At 36.2% G+C, this 17562-nt stretch overlaps 4 protein-coding genes across 6 annotated transcripts; 3 read left to right on the top strand and 1 right to left on the bottom strand.

Moving 5' to 3' along the window:
- The first annotated feature begins 370 nt into the window (after positions 1–370).
- LOC100680402 lies at positions 371–1825 on the top strand. The gene is made up of 3 exons (XM_003423797.4): positions 371–736; positions 969–1300; positions 1372–1825. Exons 1-3 carry the CDS (start codon positions 643–645, stop codon positions 1531–1533), a joined length of 588 nt encoding a protein of 195 aa, XP_003423845.2. The 5' UTR covers positions 371–642; the 3' UTR covers positions 1534–1825.
- On the bottom strand, positions 1798–7463 carry LOC100680231. Of its 2 annotated transcripts, none has more exons than XM_003423856.5 (11): positions 7202–7463; positions 6938–7025; positions 5357–6842; positions 4953–5267; positions 4458–4873; positions 4199–4361; positions 3957–4117; positions 3670–3877; positions 3267–3595; positions 2659–3196; positions 1798–2560 (listed from the first exon to the last, which is right to left on the bottom strand). In XM_003423856.5, the coding sequence occupies exons 2-11, from the start codon at positions 7019–7021 to the stop codon at positions 2208–2210; spliced, it is 4053 nt and encodes a 1350-aa protein (XP_003423904.2). In that variant the 5' UTR covers positions 7022–7025; positions 7202–7463; the 3' UTR covers positions 1798–2207. The 2 variants fall into 2 exon arrangements, with proteins under 2 accessions (XP_003423904.2, XP_008215209.1); XM_008216987.4 differs by having other exon boundaries at positions 7218–7356.
- A 68-nt stretch (positions 7464–7531) lies between these two features.
- LOC100680196 (adenomatous polyposis coli protein) lies at positions 7532–10641 on the top strand. Of its 2 annotated transcripts, none has more exons than XM_016990099.3 (3): positions 7532–7686; positions 8130–8372; positions 8448–10641. In XM_016990099.3, exon 3 carries the CDS (start codon positions 8520–8522, stop codon positions 10089–10091), a length of 1572 nt encoding a protein of 523 aa, XP_016845588.1. In that variant the 5' UTR covers positions 7532–7686; positions 8130–8372; positions 8448–8519; the 3' UTR covers positions 10092–10641. The 2 variants fall into 2 exon arrangements, with proteins under 2 accessions (XP_016845588.1, XP_003423903.1); XM_003423855.5 differs by having other exon boundaries at positions 7549–7686; positions 8469–10641.
- Positions 10642–10740: 99 nt separating this feature from the next.
- On the top strand, positions 10741–12766 carry LOC100120452. Its single transcript, XM_001604043.5, has 2 exons — positions 10741–11226; positions 11519–12766. Exon 2 carries the CDS (start codon positions 11549–11551, stop codon positions 12677–12679), a length of 1131 nt encoding a protein of 376 aa, XP_001604093.1. The 5' UTR covers positions 10741–11226; positions 11519–11548; the 3' UTR covers positions 12680–12766.
- The last annotated feature ends 4796 nt before the right edge of the window (positions 12767–17562 follow it).

Here is a 17562-nt window from a genome sequence, read left to right as displayed (position 1 = left end):
TCATTTGTCCGTAATATGCACTTTTCCTCGGTTTGCAACACCTGGACATCGTCTCCATCAGGAGTCCCGGGTGACCTGGACAAGGTACTCGAAGGCAACATACACGTATACTCTAGCTGAAATATGGAAAAATGAAGTTTCATATTAGTATTCATATTAGTCTCCAGCAGTCCCGAGTGACCTGGACAAGGTACTCGAAGGCAACATACACGTATACTCTAGCTGAAATATGGAAAAATGAAGTTTCATATTACCCGCCTCCCCCCCCCTCTAACTAACGTTTGAACTGGAACGATTTGGCCCTGGCCACATATGCGTATATGTGTGCGAAGAATCACTAATTTTTTACGTTTTTACGTCAGTTAATACCAACATGACAGCTATACTGCTAACTGACGCATTCCAATTCTGAACACACCCATAAATGTCCGCCGCATGTCTATGACGTCAAATTGGCGAACTTATTTGAATCTCCGAAAATCTAGACTATGCAAATTTTGGAAAATATATCCTTAAACAAACCACTGACGATCGAGTTTGAAACGCGAGGAAATCACTCCGTGTGGCTTTATAGTACACGAGGTTTCGAAGCACCTAATGCATTTTTTGGTTAAAGTTAAAATTTGAGTCATTAACTGCTTGATGATGCAGATAGCTTCGAGTTGCAAATCGTGCGTTTGCGATAAGTGTCAGTTGTGCAAGGAGGATGTCTTGGCTAAGAACAATTTAAAAAAAGGTTTGTTCTTAAACTTAACCTTAATTAACAATAGACAGATTAATTCATAACTATAAAGTGATATTAAATTTAAAAAATGTTGAAAGTTAATAGTTTTATATTATTAACTTTTGAAATTAATAGCACTTAATGGCCTTGATAGATATCTTTTATATTAAAAAGTCACAACAAAATCAATGACATTTAAAATCTTTTAGAAAATGTAAGCCATATCCTTTGGGAAATTTCGCAGAAAAAAGCCAGACACCTCGACCGACTCGACAGCGCACCTTATCACGATGTCGAACCGCGAGAACGAAATCTCGTCACAACTACGGCAGTGATAACCATCATCGGCTGGACCATACTTATGCAGCTGCAACTACAAAAGCACGTATCCCTCAGTCGCAATCACAACCAACGTTAACCATAGACGAGAACACCGACGACATCAATCTGAAGAGCAGCTGGCTACGGAACCTCTGCCTTGAGTACCAACCGGCCAAGAAATTGCTACAAACCAACAGTTCGAATGATGGTGCTTTAAAGGACATGCAAAATGGGTTTCATATTTCAGAGACCAATGTAAGCGTTTTGAACATTTCGAATATTCGTTATAAAAATCTTTTGGTGCAATGCGAAAATATCGTAAATAGGGTACACTGAAGCAGTATAGGAGAAATCGGAAAGTTGTTAAAAACAAAGCGGATCTTTCGTCGACGTTTCTCAGTAAGAATAAAATTGTCAAGTCCATTCAAGAGGACAAGAAGAGGTGGATAGCTGCCCTAGCTCTGATGGAGCTTGCGCAGTCGAAATGATAATTAACGTGGTCAGTCCAGTTATTCTGTGATATGCGGTTTTTTTTTTACAAAATGTTTATGTGTAAGATATATTCAGGATGTAGTAATTAATAACGTTTTAACAAGTATTATTGTAATTTATTTATAGATTTTTCTGAGAAATTTCATTTGAATGTTAAAAGCAAAAAAAAAAACGTTATCATACGCTAATTAAGAAGTACACATTAAAAATATTTGAGACGCATCGTTTTGCTATATTACAAATTTGTTAAAACGATTTCTTAAATAAATTGAGCTTCAGTATTCTTTTCACAGTTCATTTTTATATATGTATAAATAATTGGCACTATAAAATCACCTTCATATAATTTCCATAGAAAACTGCTTGAAGGAAATATCATGCACTACTAATTCGAGAGCAATCGAACATAAGCTTTGAGCATTCATTATTTCGATTGCATTAAAATAATTATACATGATCCGCAGTCTAATTTCAGCAATCTTTGAGCTTTCGGCACATCCGTTTCGTTTCTGAGTTAAAACTCATCTCTCGGCAATATTTTGTGTAAATTATTCAAAACGGCGTGCTAACAAAAGCTCAGTTTTAAAAGTTTTTGCAAGTTCTTATGAATTATTGTCGACACATCGATGACACATTCGATCCCATCACATGAAAAATTCTCTTGACAAGCCTAGTTTCCACTAGTCTTGCTGGCCAGTCTCGTGCTTCGCTTCTTGACCGGTGCAGGCTGCTGGTTTTCATCTTTTGGGCTCTCGTCGACCTCATCTACGAGCAGCTTGCGACGCACCAGCTTTGCTCTAGTTCGTTTAGGTTTTACCATCTCATCTGGGACTAGTTTCGCCACAGGCTCCTCTGTCGTCACCGGTGACTCTGCGATGGTGATCACCGGTATCGCGACAGCTGAAGGAGACTTTCGTCGTCGCTGATTACGTGGGGCTCGCTCCACCTGCTGCTTCGGGGTTATGCAGCCACTGGCTGTCTGATTTGTGATTGTGATTTCTATTTCTGGTTCTGATGAGATACCTGAACAGAAAACAATAATATGAGATTTTTTTCGTATTTTAAAATAATATTAAATAATATAAAACGTTATCGTGTTTTGCTCTGCTTTATTTACTTACACAACTTATCGGCGAAAACTTCATAGACATAATGTTGCGTCCACAATTCCTTAGCGTAAATTCCAATCGGGTGTTTATCGAGGTCGACCTCCTTAGCTATTTCCAGCGCTTCTTCAATAACAGCTAATGCATCGTCCTTCCTTTCAGGCACGTAGTCAGATATGAACACACTAAAGTCTAGCATATACAACAACTCGTCGATATCAAATGTTTGGTGACGCTTCCACTTATACTTTTTATCTTGCCTCAAAACATCTGTGTCCCTATCTTCGAGGCGTTCCTTGATGAGACTGGCTCCGTGGAAGTGTTGCTTGGCCTCGCTAACGTAGCCGAGTATGCTGTAGAGCTGAGCGCGGATGTAAGCACAAGAAAATGTCAGATACTGGTACAGAAGGTGAGTACACGTGAAACACTGGCAGTTGTTCGAGTCCATTAAAAAGTTTGGCATCGAGAATATCTTGCGTTTCAGCTCCGGTGAAGCGCCACCATTCTTCATTATCACCGCATTAGCGTTTCGAAATGGTTCTGTTGATATTACCTGGACGAAAAGAAATATTTTTTCGTTTATAAAACTATGAATTTTTATTGCTTGCATATGCACAAATTACCTGTACAGTTTTTGCCGCTTGACGATGATTGAATTTCATGGACGCTTGAAATTTCTCCAAGCAAAGGATGTGTTCGAGATCCTGGAGCTTCGTCTCAACTTCTTCCGTTTGACCGCGTAACAGAAAAATATAGCAGTAGTATTTCAAATACTCGGCAATGCGTAAAGTCATGCATGATTTTTGGGCGAATTGCAGTCCGTTTATTAAATGTGCGAATATTTCGCGATAAGAGAGCAAACTGTACATCGGCATCGTCATGTTACACATCACTTCGTACATTTGTTCCAAGGCATACAATCTGAACCTTATGTTCCAGAACCTATACGTTTCTGAAATAAATATGTAAATTCAATTTAATTTTTACAGTAATAAATTACTTTTAACACGTAAAACCTTTACTTACCTTGTTCTAACAAGTCATGTATGTTTATTAACATATAATGAATTTCGACTAATAATTTATGATAATCTTCTTGACTAGTTTTGTCGTTGATTACAAAATAGTTGCGCAACTGTATATCCGCTGCATAAATATAAATTTTGGAGTTTTCAATTAACTTGAAATTTGACATTTTCTTAACTTTTTCTAACAATACTTTGGCTTCCGTGGTCTAAGGTAGGTAATAAAATTATTGTTTTAATATATATATATGCATTCGAAATGTTTTACATAAAGAGATCACACGCTACCTTTTTACAATCCAAATAAAAATCTGCTAAACTCAACCAAAATAGACTAACAGTGTCCAATTCAGTATTCTTACTGGAATTTTGTAATTTTTCAACATATTTTTCAGCATATTTTATCCAGTCATTATTAATGAATCTTAAAGATATACTTCGACTAGTTACTGAAATATTTAATGGAAATTACTAAAAAGCGTATAGATTTGCCAAGTTGTAATACATTCAAACATATCGAGATGTCATACCGTATGTACACGTTGTGAAATTATTCAAAGCTGTAGCCAACTTGTAAGCTATTTTCCAAGCTTGTTCTTCGTTATGATTAAACTTGAAAAGACGACAGTATTCTCCACACAAAATAATAGTTTCAAGCGTGTACTCGGGTTCCCAGTCTTTTACTACTGCTGTCTAAAAACAAAAATGTTTAGATGTACGTTTTTAATCATGGTATTTCTAATGATATATTTGTAAATACAATGTGTGACTTATAGCAACTAAATTTACCAAGTCTTTTTGTATGCAATTATCCCAAGTGTTCAGCACGTCTTTTAATTCTTTGGCGCATTTTTTGTCTTCTTCAATGTTTATATTTCCGTAAGTAGGTACGATTTCGTCTTGTTCTTCTATCTCGTCATCTATTTGTTTGCCTCTTAACGTTTTAAAAGACTTTACTGTGAAATTAGCGTCGTCCATTTGTTTGGTAATAGCTTGACGCTTTGCATATAATTTTTCAAGAATGTTAAAGAAGGTTAAACTTGCTTTCAACATTTCAACGTTTGGTTTTCTAGGCTTGATTGCGTTCAACTTTTTAATCGCTTTTGTAATGTACTCTATGATATATTTTCTCTTGCTATGCTGCAATGAATGGAAGCACAACAGTAGTACACCCCTTGCATAATATAAATCATTCTTGGTAGACTCTGCAAAATAAGATGTTAATTTGAAATTTTGAAGAATACATATATCTGTTTTAAAACATTCAAAAATCTAGTATTTTACCTAATTCAGCTAAAGATTTTTGCATCGAAATTAATAAATTTCCTTTAACTGGAAACAAATACTTCAGTTCTTGGAGATAAATCGCAGATAAATCGTCAAAACTATACTGCTCAAGATTGACATCAATGCCAACATTTTTTGCAATGGATTCACTGGTTTTCAAACAGTTTACTAAAGTTAGTTCTTGAAATTCTTGGGAATCTGAACATTTAAGTTTTATTGTGCACCACATATCATATGCCTTTTTCTTCCTACTTTCAGTAGTACTGACAACTGCATTATATGCTGTGTAACTCATAGCTTTTCTGTAATTTCCTGTAAAATTAGTTGAAAAGTATTTGAAATAAAAGTGTAACTATAATTTTTATTGACAAATGAAAAATTGAGTAGAATAGTTAGTTTACCTTGTTCAAAATTCACATTGCACAGGCGTTGTAATGTAGTACCAACAGGACTTTCTAATCCAAAACTACTCAATTTACTTAACAAGCCATCACGTTTAACAATTTGCCTACACAGCACTTCAAATAGCCCTTCATATTGTGCTGGATAGAGTGCTTCACACACCAATCCAACATTGAAGATTGATCTTGCACATGAATCCCACATAGATGCTGAGAATTTGCAGCCTGATTTGTCCAATTCATTGAACCCCAATAGCATTTCTTCTATCATATCTTTGGCAAGTGTGAATGTCTTTTCATTCAAATTGTTTGATTTAAACTTAGCAATAAGTCGAAGATATGCAGAAAAAACAAGATTGGCATTATAAATATCTTTTTTCATTGGACATTTCGTTGTGATAGGGCATTTTCTACACTTGTAATTGAGAGGAAATAAACGATTTTTTAAAAAGCCATATGTAAACTTTACAAATTCACCCATCTTTAAAATATCATCAAAGATCTTTGAGTCAGTTGATTGATCCGAAACTAAACCTTCCCAATTATTAAATAAAATTTCAAAACTGCATGCTAGTCCAGTTACGGTATTAGCGACTGACTCATTCTCGACGCCATATTTGTCTAATAAGATTTTTAAAATATCAAAAGTTTTCTTAAATCTTGCTTCACCAAATTCCTTTGTCATAAAATTAGTTTCGAGTATATTCAGACTGTGTTCTCTGAAGAGTTTGTAACTGTTATAACACTGTGCCGAAATTCTTAATGCAATAAGGAAATGAGAATCACATTTCTGAAAGCACTCCAGAATAGTTTTATTATTGATTGCATCGTTTCTTTTGTAAAAAACTATGCCCACTACTGGAATAATGACGTTATAGGCTTCAGTCACTGGTAACTTTTTCAAGTTGCTTATGTAATTTGAGATTTCTTCAAAAAGAAGTACCATGTAGGTGGAAGCAATGTCTAATGGATAATTGCAAAGCTTTTTCATATAGGTGTCAAACGTGACCAAAAAGTACCTGGAAGTTTCATCGCAATGCTTTAAGATCTGAAAATGAAACTGAATATAAGTACTTATATCTTCATTGCTATAATCTTTTTGAGCTTTATAATTATCTGCCTGCTCATCGATTTTCTTGAATATCTCAAGATACCATAATGATGCTATTTGATAATATTTAGAACTTTCAAAAAAATCATCATCTTTCATGATTTTCCCAGGAAGTAGGTAACTGTTTATAATTTCAGCTTCCTTAAAATGCTGCTTGTTGAGAAAATAAAACAGGATATAATATATTGCACTAAACAGTTTGTTTTTATCTGGGACAGTTGTCAAATTCTCTAAAATGAATTTGGCAATTGTGAATATCTGAGTCTCCTTGGACAGTTTTTCTCTGTTGCATCGTTCAGCTGAGTGTGAAAGGTGCAAGAGGAACTTGAATAAAAATTTATCACTATCTACACCTCTTTTTATATTCTTACTATCCTGTGAATGTAAAATTTAATATGTATAAAGACTATTCAAATGGAATTCAAATTTTATGTCAGCAATCCTTTATCGAAAATTGAAACGTCTCATACCTGTATACTTTCTAGGATGGGCTCAAAATCCAACTGCTGCGTGCAGTTGATCCATTTCTTGCAGACCTCCTGGAGACTAGCCATTTTTCTTGAATTATAAATAGATTGAATTAAACATTTGTCATTTCGATGTATTTATTTACTTTTTCACGCAGTAAACATGCACATCACTTTTTGACTCCATCATTATTATTGTCCAATAAGTGTATGTGTAAAACGAGTAAACAAATGCTCATTTACTCGTAAACAGAGAATAACATTTACCCGAAGAAGGACACACCGTATATTCTCCCTCAAAAACGTGCAACAACTTGTCCGCCCCGCGAAACGTTAGCACAGTGCAACCTTCTCTCGATGTATTTCACCATCTAACTCTTCGATCTTCAAGAACTAAACATGTTCACCACTGGGCTTCGTCGCTCTCAGCAGTCTCAGCCGACATTCCAAAAAATCCCATTGTCTTCAACTCATAAAAAGCCCTTAATCAACGTAAAAACCGTCGTCGCGTTCCATATATCGAAGTCCCAACGTCCGAAACTTTTAAAAATGACGACGCCACATATGTTTTGATCACGTGATGCGGGTCGCGTCTGCAGTCGCTCCGTCTATGGGGGAAGCTCCGCAGCAGAACCGCCGCAATATGCCCGGTTTTGGGCTTTTTTCTTTGCGGGATTTTGTTGTTGCGACCGACGATTTTCTCTTTTGTGAGACGAGACTTCGTCGATTATGGATTCGCCGAAACTTGTACCGTGAGTGAATTTATATTGTTATTTGTGTGGTTTTGCTGCGGACGAAAGGGCGGCGATCGTGGGAAAACTAACCTCGATTCGTTTGTTGTTTATTTTATTTTTTTGCCGGAGTGACGGATAATCGAAAAGTTTTGCTTCATTATTTTTAGATGGGAAGAGAGCCTAGCTCTTTTTTTGTCATTACGTATTGGCTTTGCATATTCATGTCTCTAAATTTTCTATCTATTTTTGGTGCAGCGCATATGTATTGCTTTGCAAAAATACATAAACGTTGCTTTTTTTGTTGATTTTTTGCGTGCCATCTGTTTCAAAAATTGTTATTATTTGCTTACTCGCAGAAGTAACTATATAACAAATAGAATATCACAATTCTACATCATTGTCATAATATTGATTTTTACATTGCTCTTGAAATTTTCAATTGATAGATTGTTATTTTTCAGAATCCACACCACTAGTCTAAAGAATGCACTTGCAAAGTGTTCAATCATCTGTGCACATCTAGTCAACATTTTACATGAAAATTAAACCAAAGATAAAACGTAACTATAAGATTACGTTAGATTACAGAAATGGGAACTGATCGTTTTAAGAGAAGAAAAATAGGAAGTAGCAAACCAAGTTTAAGCTGTGTTATTATAAAACATAAATGCCAAAAATCAAGAGATATTTTAATATATGAAAAGGTAAATTTATGCTGCTTTACTTTATTTAATTTTTATATAGTTGATTTATTGTTATATTAGAAAAATCTTTTCTAGTTAAAATATATTTATTCATAGTTATTCATAAGGACTATTTAACACCGATAAGAAATAATTAGAAAGGAGCTGATGACGACAAGAGTGGCACGACATGCTTCTAAAAAGGCACCAACATCAGTCAACCTCAGTACCAAACTGTGCTATTTTAGTAATTTTATAGAAACAGATTTTGATCAGACAACTAATTACAGTTTGCTCTATGCTGAGGAGAATTCAGTGATAGAGGAAGTAGGTCATTTTGACTATTTAGCTGGAGGTAGCGAACAGGAAAATACAATCACAACATACTATACAGAAGGTACGCCGTTTGAAACACCTCCACATTTTTCAACTTCAACATCTACCTCAGATTTGCTAAAACTTGATGATACAAGATTAAGTTATACACTTCAAGCAGATTTTAAAGAATTAATTACTGATAATCAAACAACAGAGCTTATAAGAGAGAAACTAGAAAAATTGAATGAAATAGATCAATTACAAAGCTACATGGAATTCGAAAATAAAGAAAAGGAGTGTGAAAGCACTGATATAAACATATACTTACCAGATGATTTAGAAGATTTTGATGATAAGTGTGATGAGGAACCATTAGAAAGGATCATCAATGTCACTCCATCTCAATCACCAGTTGAACTGTGTGATAAGGACAGAGAAGGAAAAATGGTGACATTTGGTGGAGAAGACCGTTATTCTCATCAAACTCCCTTGATGTTTTCCAGATGCAGTTCTTTAGGTTCTCTGAGTGGTTATGAACAACAGTCACTTCATGATGATCGCAGTTCAGTAGTAAGTGACTTTAGTAGAAGAACCAGTGAAGCTGTTTCTCCAAGCGAACTTCCAGATTCTCCAGCTCAATTTGTACATCCAGGTAGCACACAACAAAGAGACAAGAAATCCGTAAGAAAGAAAAGTCAACAGATGAAAGACAAAGTTCAGTCACCTGAAACATTTTCTGCACAGCCAGAGACGTCAAAACGTAGCATTTTCGAAGATGATTTAGCGGTTTTTAAGGAGGAGTCTACACCTATTAGGTTTCAATCTGTAGCAGCAAGTAGTTTAAGTTCTTTAACGATAGACGACGACGATGAAGCTGATGAACAGGATCGTGGCGAAATGAAAAATAAAGCAGGTATAATCAAGTCGTCGAAAGTATCCACGACGAATAATCAGTTCGAGAGTGTTGACGAGACTGAAAGAAGAAAGCCAGATAATAATGTCGAATCGTTGGAAGAAAATTCGTATTTTTCAGTGGATGAAGAGAAAATTCTGGAAGAGTATATTCGAAAAGGAATAGCAAAAGTAACTCGTCAAGATATAAATGATGTATCTTCATTTAATTTGCAAGATGCCAACGCATATGATTCAAGCGAGAATAAAACTCATAGTTCTCTAGAATTGTTTGATGAAGCATCTGAACTGACTGCTGAAGAAGAAAAACTTCTTGACGAGTGTATCAGAAGAGGAATTGCGAAAGTAACGCGACAAAATATAGACGACGTTACCTCCCTAAGTTTGCGATCAAACATTTCTGGACTTTCTACAATTAGTAGCTTTAACAAAGATAATAATAAACAAGAAAAAGAACAACAGAAGCACGAAGAGCCAAAAAAACGAACTGCTGTTTGTCAAATGGAATAATAGCACACTGCGTACCATGTTTTTAATAATTTATAAAAAAATTTTGAGTGCCACAAATGTATTTTTAGTTTAGACTAAGAATATGTAAATTAATAGTAGTACAACTACGATTTATTTATTTATTTATTTACGTGATTATCAATCATATTGATTGTGCAACTTATTTTGTAGTTGATAATCTTTTCTATATTGAAAATTTTATTTATTTATTACTTCGTTTATATTATGAACATGTGTAAACGATTGATTTTGCTTTAGGATTGTCAATGACGATTCGTAGATCACGTACTGTGTAATACAAATTACAGCTTTAAATTGATTCTAGTGATTGGTCAAAAATGTGATATCCAAATTACTTTTAAGTCTCGTGAACGGATGATCTCTGATTTTTAAGTCTGATTGATTGCCAGTGCATATGATTGTCAGTAAATGATAATTTTAGTACTTCTGTATTTATTCATAATATTCTGTATCTGTTATCGTACAAGAAATGTGTAGATTCCCATGTAAAATAATGAACATTTTGAATAAAAATAAAACTTTGTAATTATATCTACTTGAAATTATTGACCAATTTCGCGGGATTATTGTTGTCATTTGTCCACAAGTATTTAGTTATAGAATTAATTTTATAGGCAATCTTAAGAATGTAAATATTAAAATATCGATCCTACTCGATATTTGATTTGGATCTCCCGGTCTTTATCATCTGTAAACGCAGCCCGATTACATAGGGACTTTTCACACTGATGCGTTGCGCTTGCGTTGTTTGTGCCTGTGCTGCGCTGTGTTCCTCTGGATTTATTATACGCAGCGCAGGAACAACGCAAGCGCAGCCCATCAGTGTGGAAAGTCCCTACCAACTAGAAATTGGCTTGAGCATTTCGATAAGTACTACTTATCGCAATTTCCCTTTTAGAAATGGATGATCCGTGTATAATATATTATATATATATATGCAATGTACATACATACTTTCATAGAAGCTGTATATTGTCGCTTCTGCAAAACAAAAGACGTCCATCAGTTCCACGGCCAGTTTATGCACAGTCCAGAATAACAGTTGTCGTGCGACTAGCAGTTATTTTTTAAACGCTTATTCTTGATTATACCATTTGCGCCTCGTATAAATAAGGTATGTACCTAGATTAAATGTAAATACACTTGCCATCTACCTTTTTACTATTATCTACTTTACCTACTTTTATTACTGCCTGATTGTTATCTACAAGAAAAAACCAATACTACATTTTTTGTAATATTGTTGATATAACAAATATATATAACATTAAATTTTAACCTCACCTCTCATCTAACATATTCTAAATTCTTGTATAATCGCTCTAATTTTAGTGCTTCATCAATACATAATTTAACAGCAGCTCATGCTACAAACTTGTTCTATTGTCAATTTTATATATTTGTAGCATTCAATAAGTATAATACAAGACTGAAAAATGGCACCTCAAGAAATACAAGAAGTAAAATATTATGGAGACACTTCAGTGGAAATCAAATATAGAATAAAAGCCTTATCAAACTGGAATGACTATTCTCCTTACTTCTATATGAAGGATGGAAAGAAAAATAAGTGTTTCCTCAATACTTATTGCGATTCCAGTAGTATAAGTCATGTATACAAACTAGCGTTAAGTATACACTTTGTAAGTCAAGAATATTCGTTTAGTCCTGATGCAAAATTTGTAACAACAATTTGGTTTAATACTAAAATAAATGGTTATACTTTTGAATTGCTGAAGAATTCTGTTACAAAGATCGCCCAATCATCTGAGTTTCTTTTCTACGATAAATTGCTTCATTCGTATTCATCAAACATCTTAGTTTATGTGAAAATATCTTATGAAAAAGTGGATGACAGAGGTGATGGATCATTTACTAAAGCTTTGCAAAATTTATTAGCCTCGGAGGAACACGCAGATTACAAGTTAAAAGTTGCTGATACAACTTTTAACGTACATAAATGTATCGTTACTTCTCGGTGTAATGTGCTTAAAAATATTATTGAAACTCACATGATTGAAAAAAAAACTGGAGAAACCACATTTGCAGAATGGGATCCTATTGTATTCAAAGAAGTAGTGGCTTACATTTACACCAATAAATGTGAGATAGCAAAAGTGCCTCATGAATTATTTAAGTTAGCTCATTTTCTAGAGTTGAAAGAATTGGAGTTGAAATGCAATGAATATCTATTGCAAAATGTTAATTTGAAAAATATCATAAGCACTCTAGAATTAACTGATACTGATCAGTATGAACTTGGAGAACTGAGGAAGATTGCAAACGATTTTGTTTCTGGGCATGAAACTACTTTAGCTAACGACTTGAAATTTCAGAATTATTTAGTTAATTCCATTCAAATAAGCAATATTGAGTTTGTTTTGAGAATTGCAAATACTCACAACTTATCTGATGTATTATCCTGTGCAATGGAGTTTGTAAGAATCAACTACACGGAAGTTTTGAAAAATGACAAGTGTGAGGGTTTTCTCCTATCTGAACCAAAGTTGTTGCTCAATATTTATAAGTATTCATCCGACTTGTATGCTGCTCAGGTAAAAAAATGAAAAAAAAAATAATAATGAAAATGTTTCAAATATTTTGTACTTTTATACTGCAAAAATAAGTAATAAATTTTGATTAAAAATTTAAAATGCCATAACTTTGTTTATTGTTATACAAATGTGAATTTAAGTGAAACATATGGGTAATCAAGCTGTACGTGACTTTTTTGAATTAATTTTTTGGAACTGATGTGTGTGTATATATTTGTAGCAGAAAGTATATATATTCAACAAAACCCCGCGAAATTCAAACAGCCTCGCACGCAATAATTTTCCTCTGCGCGCGATCATTTGATCGTAATAATCATCCCAGGATCGTAAAACGCCAAACAGCAACTCCGCTCGGAGCACTACCTGATGGGGCATAGTCGAGGCGGCTCTGGATCGCACTGGATCGAACTGGATAGCGGCCGTCGCTTCGGAAATTCACACAGTCAAGACGCGCACAATTTTGTTGCAAAGTATATAGGTATATATGCTTTATGTAGTACGAGAAAAACTCGTACATTATATTCTTCAGCCCTTCGAGGCTGAAAAGACATCTTTTATATACGCGATGACGTTCACGGAGATTTTTTTTCATTTTAGATATGCCGTTCCGAGTGGATGTATATAACAAAGTTGGCCTTTATCAAGAATCAGTTTTGAGTCATTTTTTCGGCCGCTGATGTGGATCGAGCCTGACATTGAAATTTCTAAGAGATTTATCTGGGTCGTGCGAGCAAGCACGACTGAGAATTATTATTACGGTCTAGTTTTTATTTTACCGGCAATGACAATATGGTTTCAGGGCGATTAGAACAGTTTGAAAAAAATAATTTAGTAACGCGATTTTTCACATGTAAGTAAATAAGAAAGTAAACACCACAGGCAGACACGCGTCTCAGTAGTAACAGACGAACAGTCTCAGACGAGTGCAAAATAGAGAGCGCTACAAAGTCTGTGATATAACGGTGCAGTAACCGCGCATGCAATATTTACAAAAACTCGCGATTCAGACGCAACGATGAATAGTACCGTAAGCTCTATAAGCTTCGCGAGACGTTATTAAACGATTCGACGCACAGCTGATGCAGCGCACAGATAAGATAAGAGAAACTTTCGCGGGTGGCTCGTCGTGTTCAACAAAAATCTAAAATCTCCGTTTTCGTTGATCCGACGAGATAAAAAACGTAGAAAAGCCAAAGTCGGTGCATGAATAGACGGTATAATTGCGGGGCTGAGTGTATTCCAGGGTCGAAAAATATATATATACATATAAGATAAGGAGCCGCGCGGAATATCGATCTGTGCTGCGATCGCGTCGAGGAAGGCGCGTCTTCTTGGTTGAAGAGAAGCTTTATTTAGAGAACTCTCGAAAAGTCGTATAAAGTCGCGAGGCGCCGAAGCCGTGTTTTATGGATTTCAAAGATGTTATATATATATATATATAGTTCAGTGTGCGAGACGAAATTTTGGGGAAGGAATCGATTTTTCCTTTCGTTTGATTGTGAATATTTGGATATATAAGAAGGAGTATAGCTCGTTTTATTATAAGAAAATTAGGGCACACCCGCACATCATAGTAAAATCAGCGTCTCGTAGATTCTTGAGTTTACTCCGGTATGCATATCGAATAATACAACTGTCGCATACATGGTGCAAAAATATACACGTCGCGCGCGTAGTCCGAATGAAATTTTCGCACGACCTCCCCGCAATAATATTCTAATTGCTCTCGAGATTATATCTGCGCTGCGACATAAATCTGAGTCTATACACGTGTCACGTCATCGCCAAAGACGGCTGTGAATTTTTCTTTCGTATGCGTGTATACTAGAGCACATACTGTCAAAATTCCATCTCGCACACATTCCACTTTCTCCTTCCCAATAATCGCCTCGTATAAATAGTAGCAAAAAAAAAAAAAATACTCTTTACCCGCGTGACGTGCCTTCCTCTAAAACGGCCTACAATTACCGGCTTAGTGACAAAATCGTTCGGTATTTCCTCTGTATACACAAGGAAAAAACATTCCAACGCCTGTACGCACATATACTCAAGTGCGCAAAAAAGATCAATCGAGAGAAAGAAAGACACATCGCGCAAAAACAAAAACAAAACAAAAAATTAACTCGCACGAGCTATCCGGATAGTTTCGGTTTCGAAGGATATAATGGCACAATAGCCAAGATTTCACAAGGCGCTAATTCGACGCTTCTTCATCGTCTTTCTCGTGTATATAGGATAGAGCAATTAACGCGAGCCGAAAAGCTCATAACGTTAGACATTGGAATATTCAGAAGCGCGTGGGATCGGGAATAAGCCTGTGAGAAACTCGACGGCGCATATATTGTATTCCGTCGATATATACTTCTAACATTATGGAGTATATATGCTATATCCGCAGCGAATTTCGACTGATGTCACGCGAGTCGAAGCGTTCGACGGTATTAGAACTGTTGTGTGTTTTTCGAACGAAGCTTTTTTCTCCACTGCTTTATACCTACTCGAGCGTATATCGACGTATACAATGATTCGCCTGTTGTTCATTATAAAAAGACGCTGTATTTGCCAACAAACCAGTTGTTCGCGCGGTATATATAACGCGTGTAATATTTGGCAGCGATATGGCGAGCTTCGGCAAGAAGCGGCCGGCGGGAAACACCCGAACTGGTTTTTCTCAAATTGCGCGATCGGCGTAGAAAAGAATATACCTGTATATACTCTACACCTATATATAGGTATCGATACCCACGGGCTGCACGTACGTGTCTGGCATTAATTGGAATATAATGACGGGTTTTTTTTTCTTACTTTTGGGATTACGCCGCGAGTTTTCTGATTACCCCACAAGGATCATTAACTTCGAAGAAGAAGAATTCGATCCGAGAAGTTGCACCGATTACCGAGTAAATTTTCTGGATATTACGATCTTTATTTGCACTCGCGATTTCAGCGAACGCGCGCGACGCATCGTCATCGATTTACGCTCGACCTGTGAAATAGCTATATATACTACTCTACTGCGCTCGACAGGATTTCTAATACATCGTGAAACTTTAGTAATTAATTTTTTTTTTCTCACAACCTATCCTCAAACGAGACGTTACGCGAGCTTGACGGGTTCTTTCAGCGGTTTTACCGTTACTTATACATACGCGCACAGCTTTGAAGGTGTGCTATGAACAAAGAGCGCTATACCGCTACTTTCAAAGCTGCCGCTTTGGCCTTATTTTTTGCATGTATATATAAGAAAGCGGCAAAGGCGTAGCGTGTATTGTACCGAAAAGGAAAAAAAAATTCTCTTATGTAATCCTTAAACTGCGAGCGCGCGATCTGTATTATATAGTGTAGTAAAGATTTAAAAATAAAGCAAAATCGGACAATAAACCGCTCGTAAAGAGCGAATGGGTCTCACGTGTCACGCACAACTATATCGTCTCATCCGGAAGCTCGTATGTTCCTATCCGCGACATTATACTGTAGACGACAGTCGTGTGTAATCGCGTTAAAAGTTTACGCGACTCTATAGCAATGAAACGGCGCTGCGGTATCGTGCTCCGATTATCTTCTCGCTAATCTCGTTTCCATTGGCTTTTCAATTTTTTCGCCGCTGCATCGGTGTCTATGCCTGTATTATATATGCATTGCTTGTGTGTTTACAAGTCATTTAGCGCGAAAATATGAGAGACGATCTTGAGAAAGACGAGTTAAAAGATATTCAATTAAAACCGCCGCGCCCGCGGCTAACTAGTATTTTCTCGCCTCGACTGGCGATGCGAGAGTAATAATACTCTTGGAAATTTCGAGGGTCAGGCTTTGAATTGGCGAAGAATCGCTTTTAAATGCGAGACGCGCTTTTTTTCATTTATCGTGTGTCTTTTGGAGAACTTTTCAAAGGCGTGAAACAGTAACGTACCGATGAATTTAATAAAAAGTAGGTATTATATTGTTTTATCTCCGATTCGAACGCGTTCGTATTCCAAAAGCACGGGAAATTTATCTAGCTGCAATTATACGACTATATGTACAAACTAGCGTTACTATTACGGAGCGACCGGATTCACCTGGTGCATACTGGTTCGCGACGAGATTCGCGCATTGTCAAGTAGGCCGTTGAACCTTATGCATACAAAAGTTTCTCCGCTGCAACATAATTGCACAAATCCAAAGGAAAAATGATCTAATATCACACGTTGTAAACACAGGCTCTCGATCAATTAAAGAAAATTAAAAAAAAAAAAACGTATAAATATAAACGTTATAATGCGTCCGGTTCTTACTCGACGTAACTACTCGCACTAAAGCGCGTTGACCGCGAGACACGTGGTTGTAGTGGTATAATGCGACGACTCGCGCGAGAGAAGAGCACAATCGCCGCCAATTAATCGCCGTCGAGGACACACCGCGAATGCGCGTTCAGAGCCTCCGATCATGGATCAGTCAGTGTGTATTATGATTGAGATGACGTATATGCGGTGCGATTTTTGTCGCTTTTGCCTTGGATTATATTGGCGCCAGTTTTATCTCGTTTAGTTTTTTTGATTTCTGATATTACTTCTTTTACGAGCGATACATAACTCGATAAGAATATCCTAAAAGAACCATTCATTAGAGGATCGACGTGAAAGCAGTAGCCTCGACTGATAAAACAAAGTCTATCTTTTTTTTTAACGGTATAACACAGGCTTCTATGAAAAACTGGTATCGGTGCATATAACACACCGGAAGCGAGCGGACACTGTCTTAATAGCCTCCTAATCCTAATATACTATGCTATATAGATCCGCGAAAAAATCGCGGTAAATATAGACACATGGCACTATTATACATCGCCACATACGACTGTCGTGTTCGTTTGATGAGCTTCGATCATTATCTTCCGAGAACCTTGATCGTCTATC

Source organism: Nasonia vitripennis, chromosome 1 (genome assembly GCF_009193385.2).
Source record: "Nasonia vitripennis strain AsymCx chromosome 1, Nvit_psr_1.1, whole genome shotgun sequence".
Lineage (NCBI taxonomy): Eukaryota > Metazoa > Arthropoda > Insecta > Hymenoptera > Pteromalidae > Nasonia > Nasonia vitripennis.
This window is presented reverse-complemented; position numbering and strand designations above follow the sequence as displayed.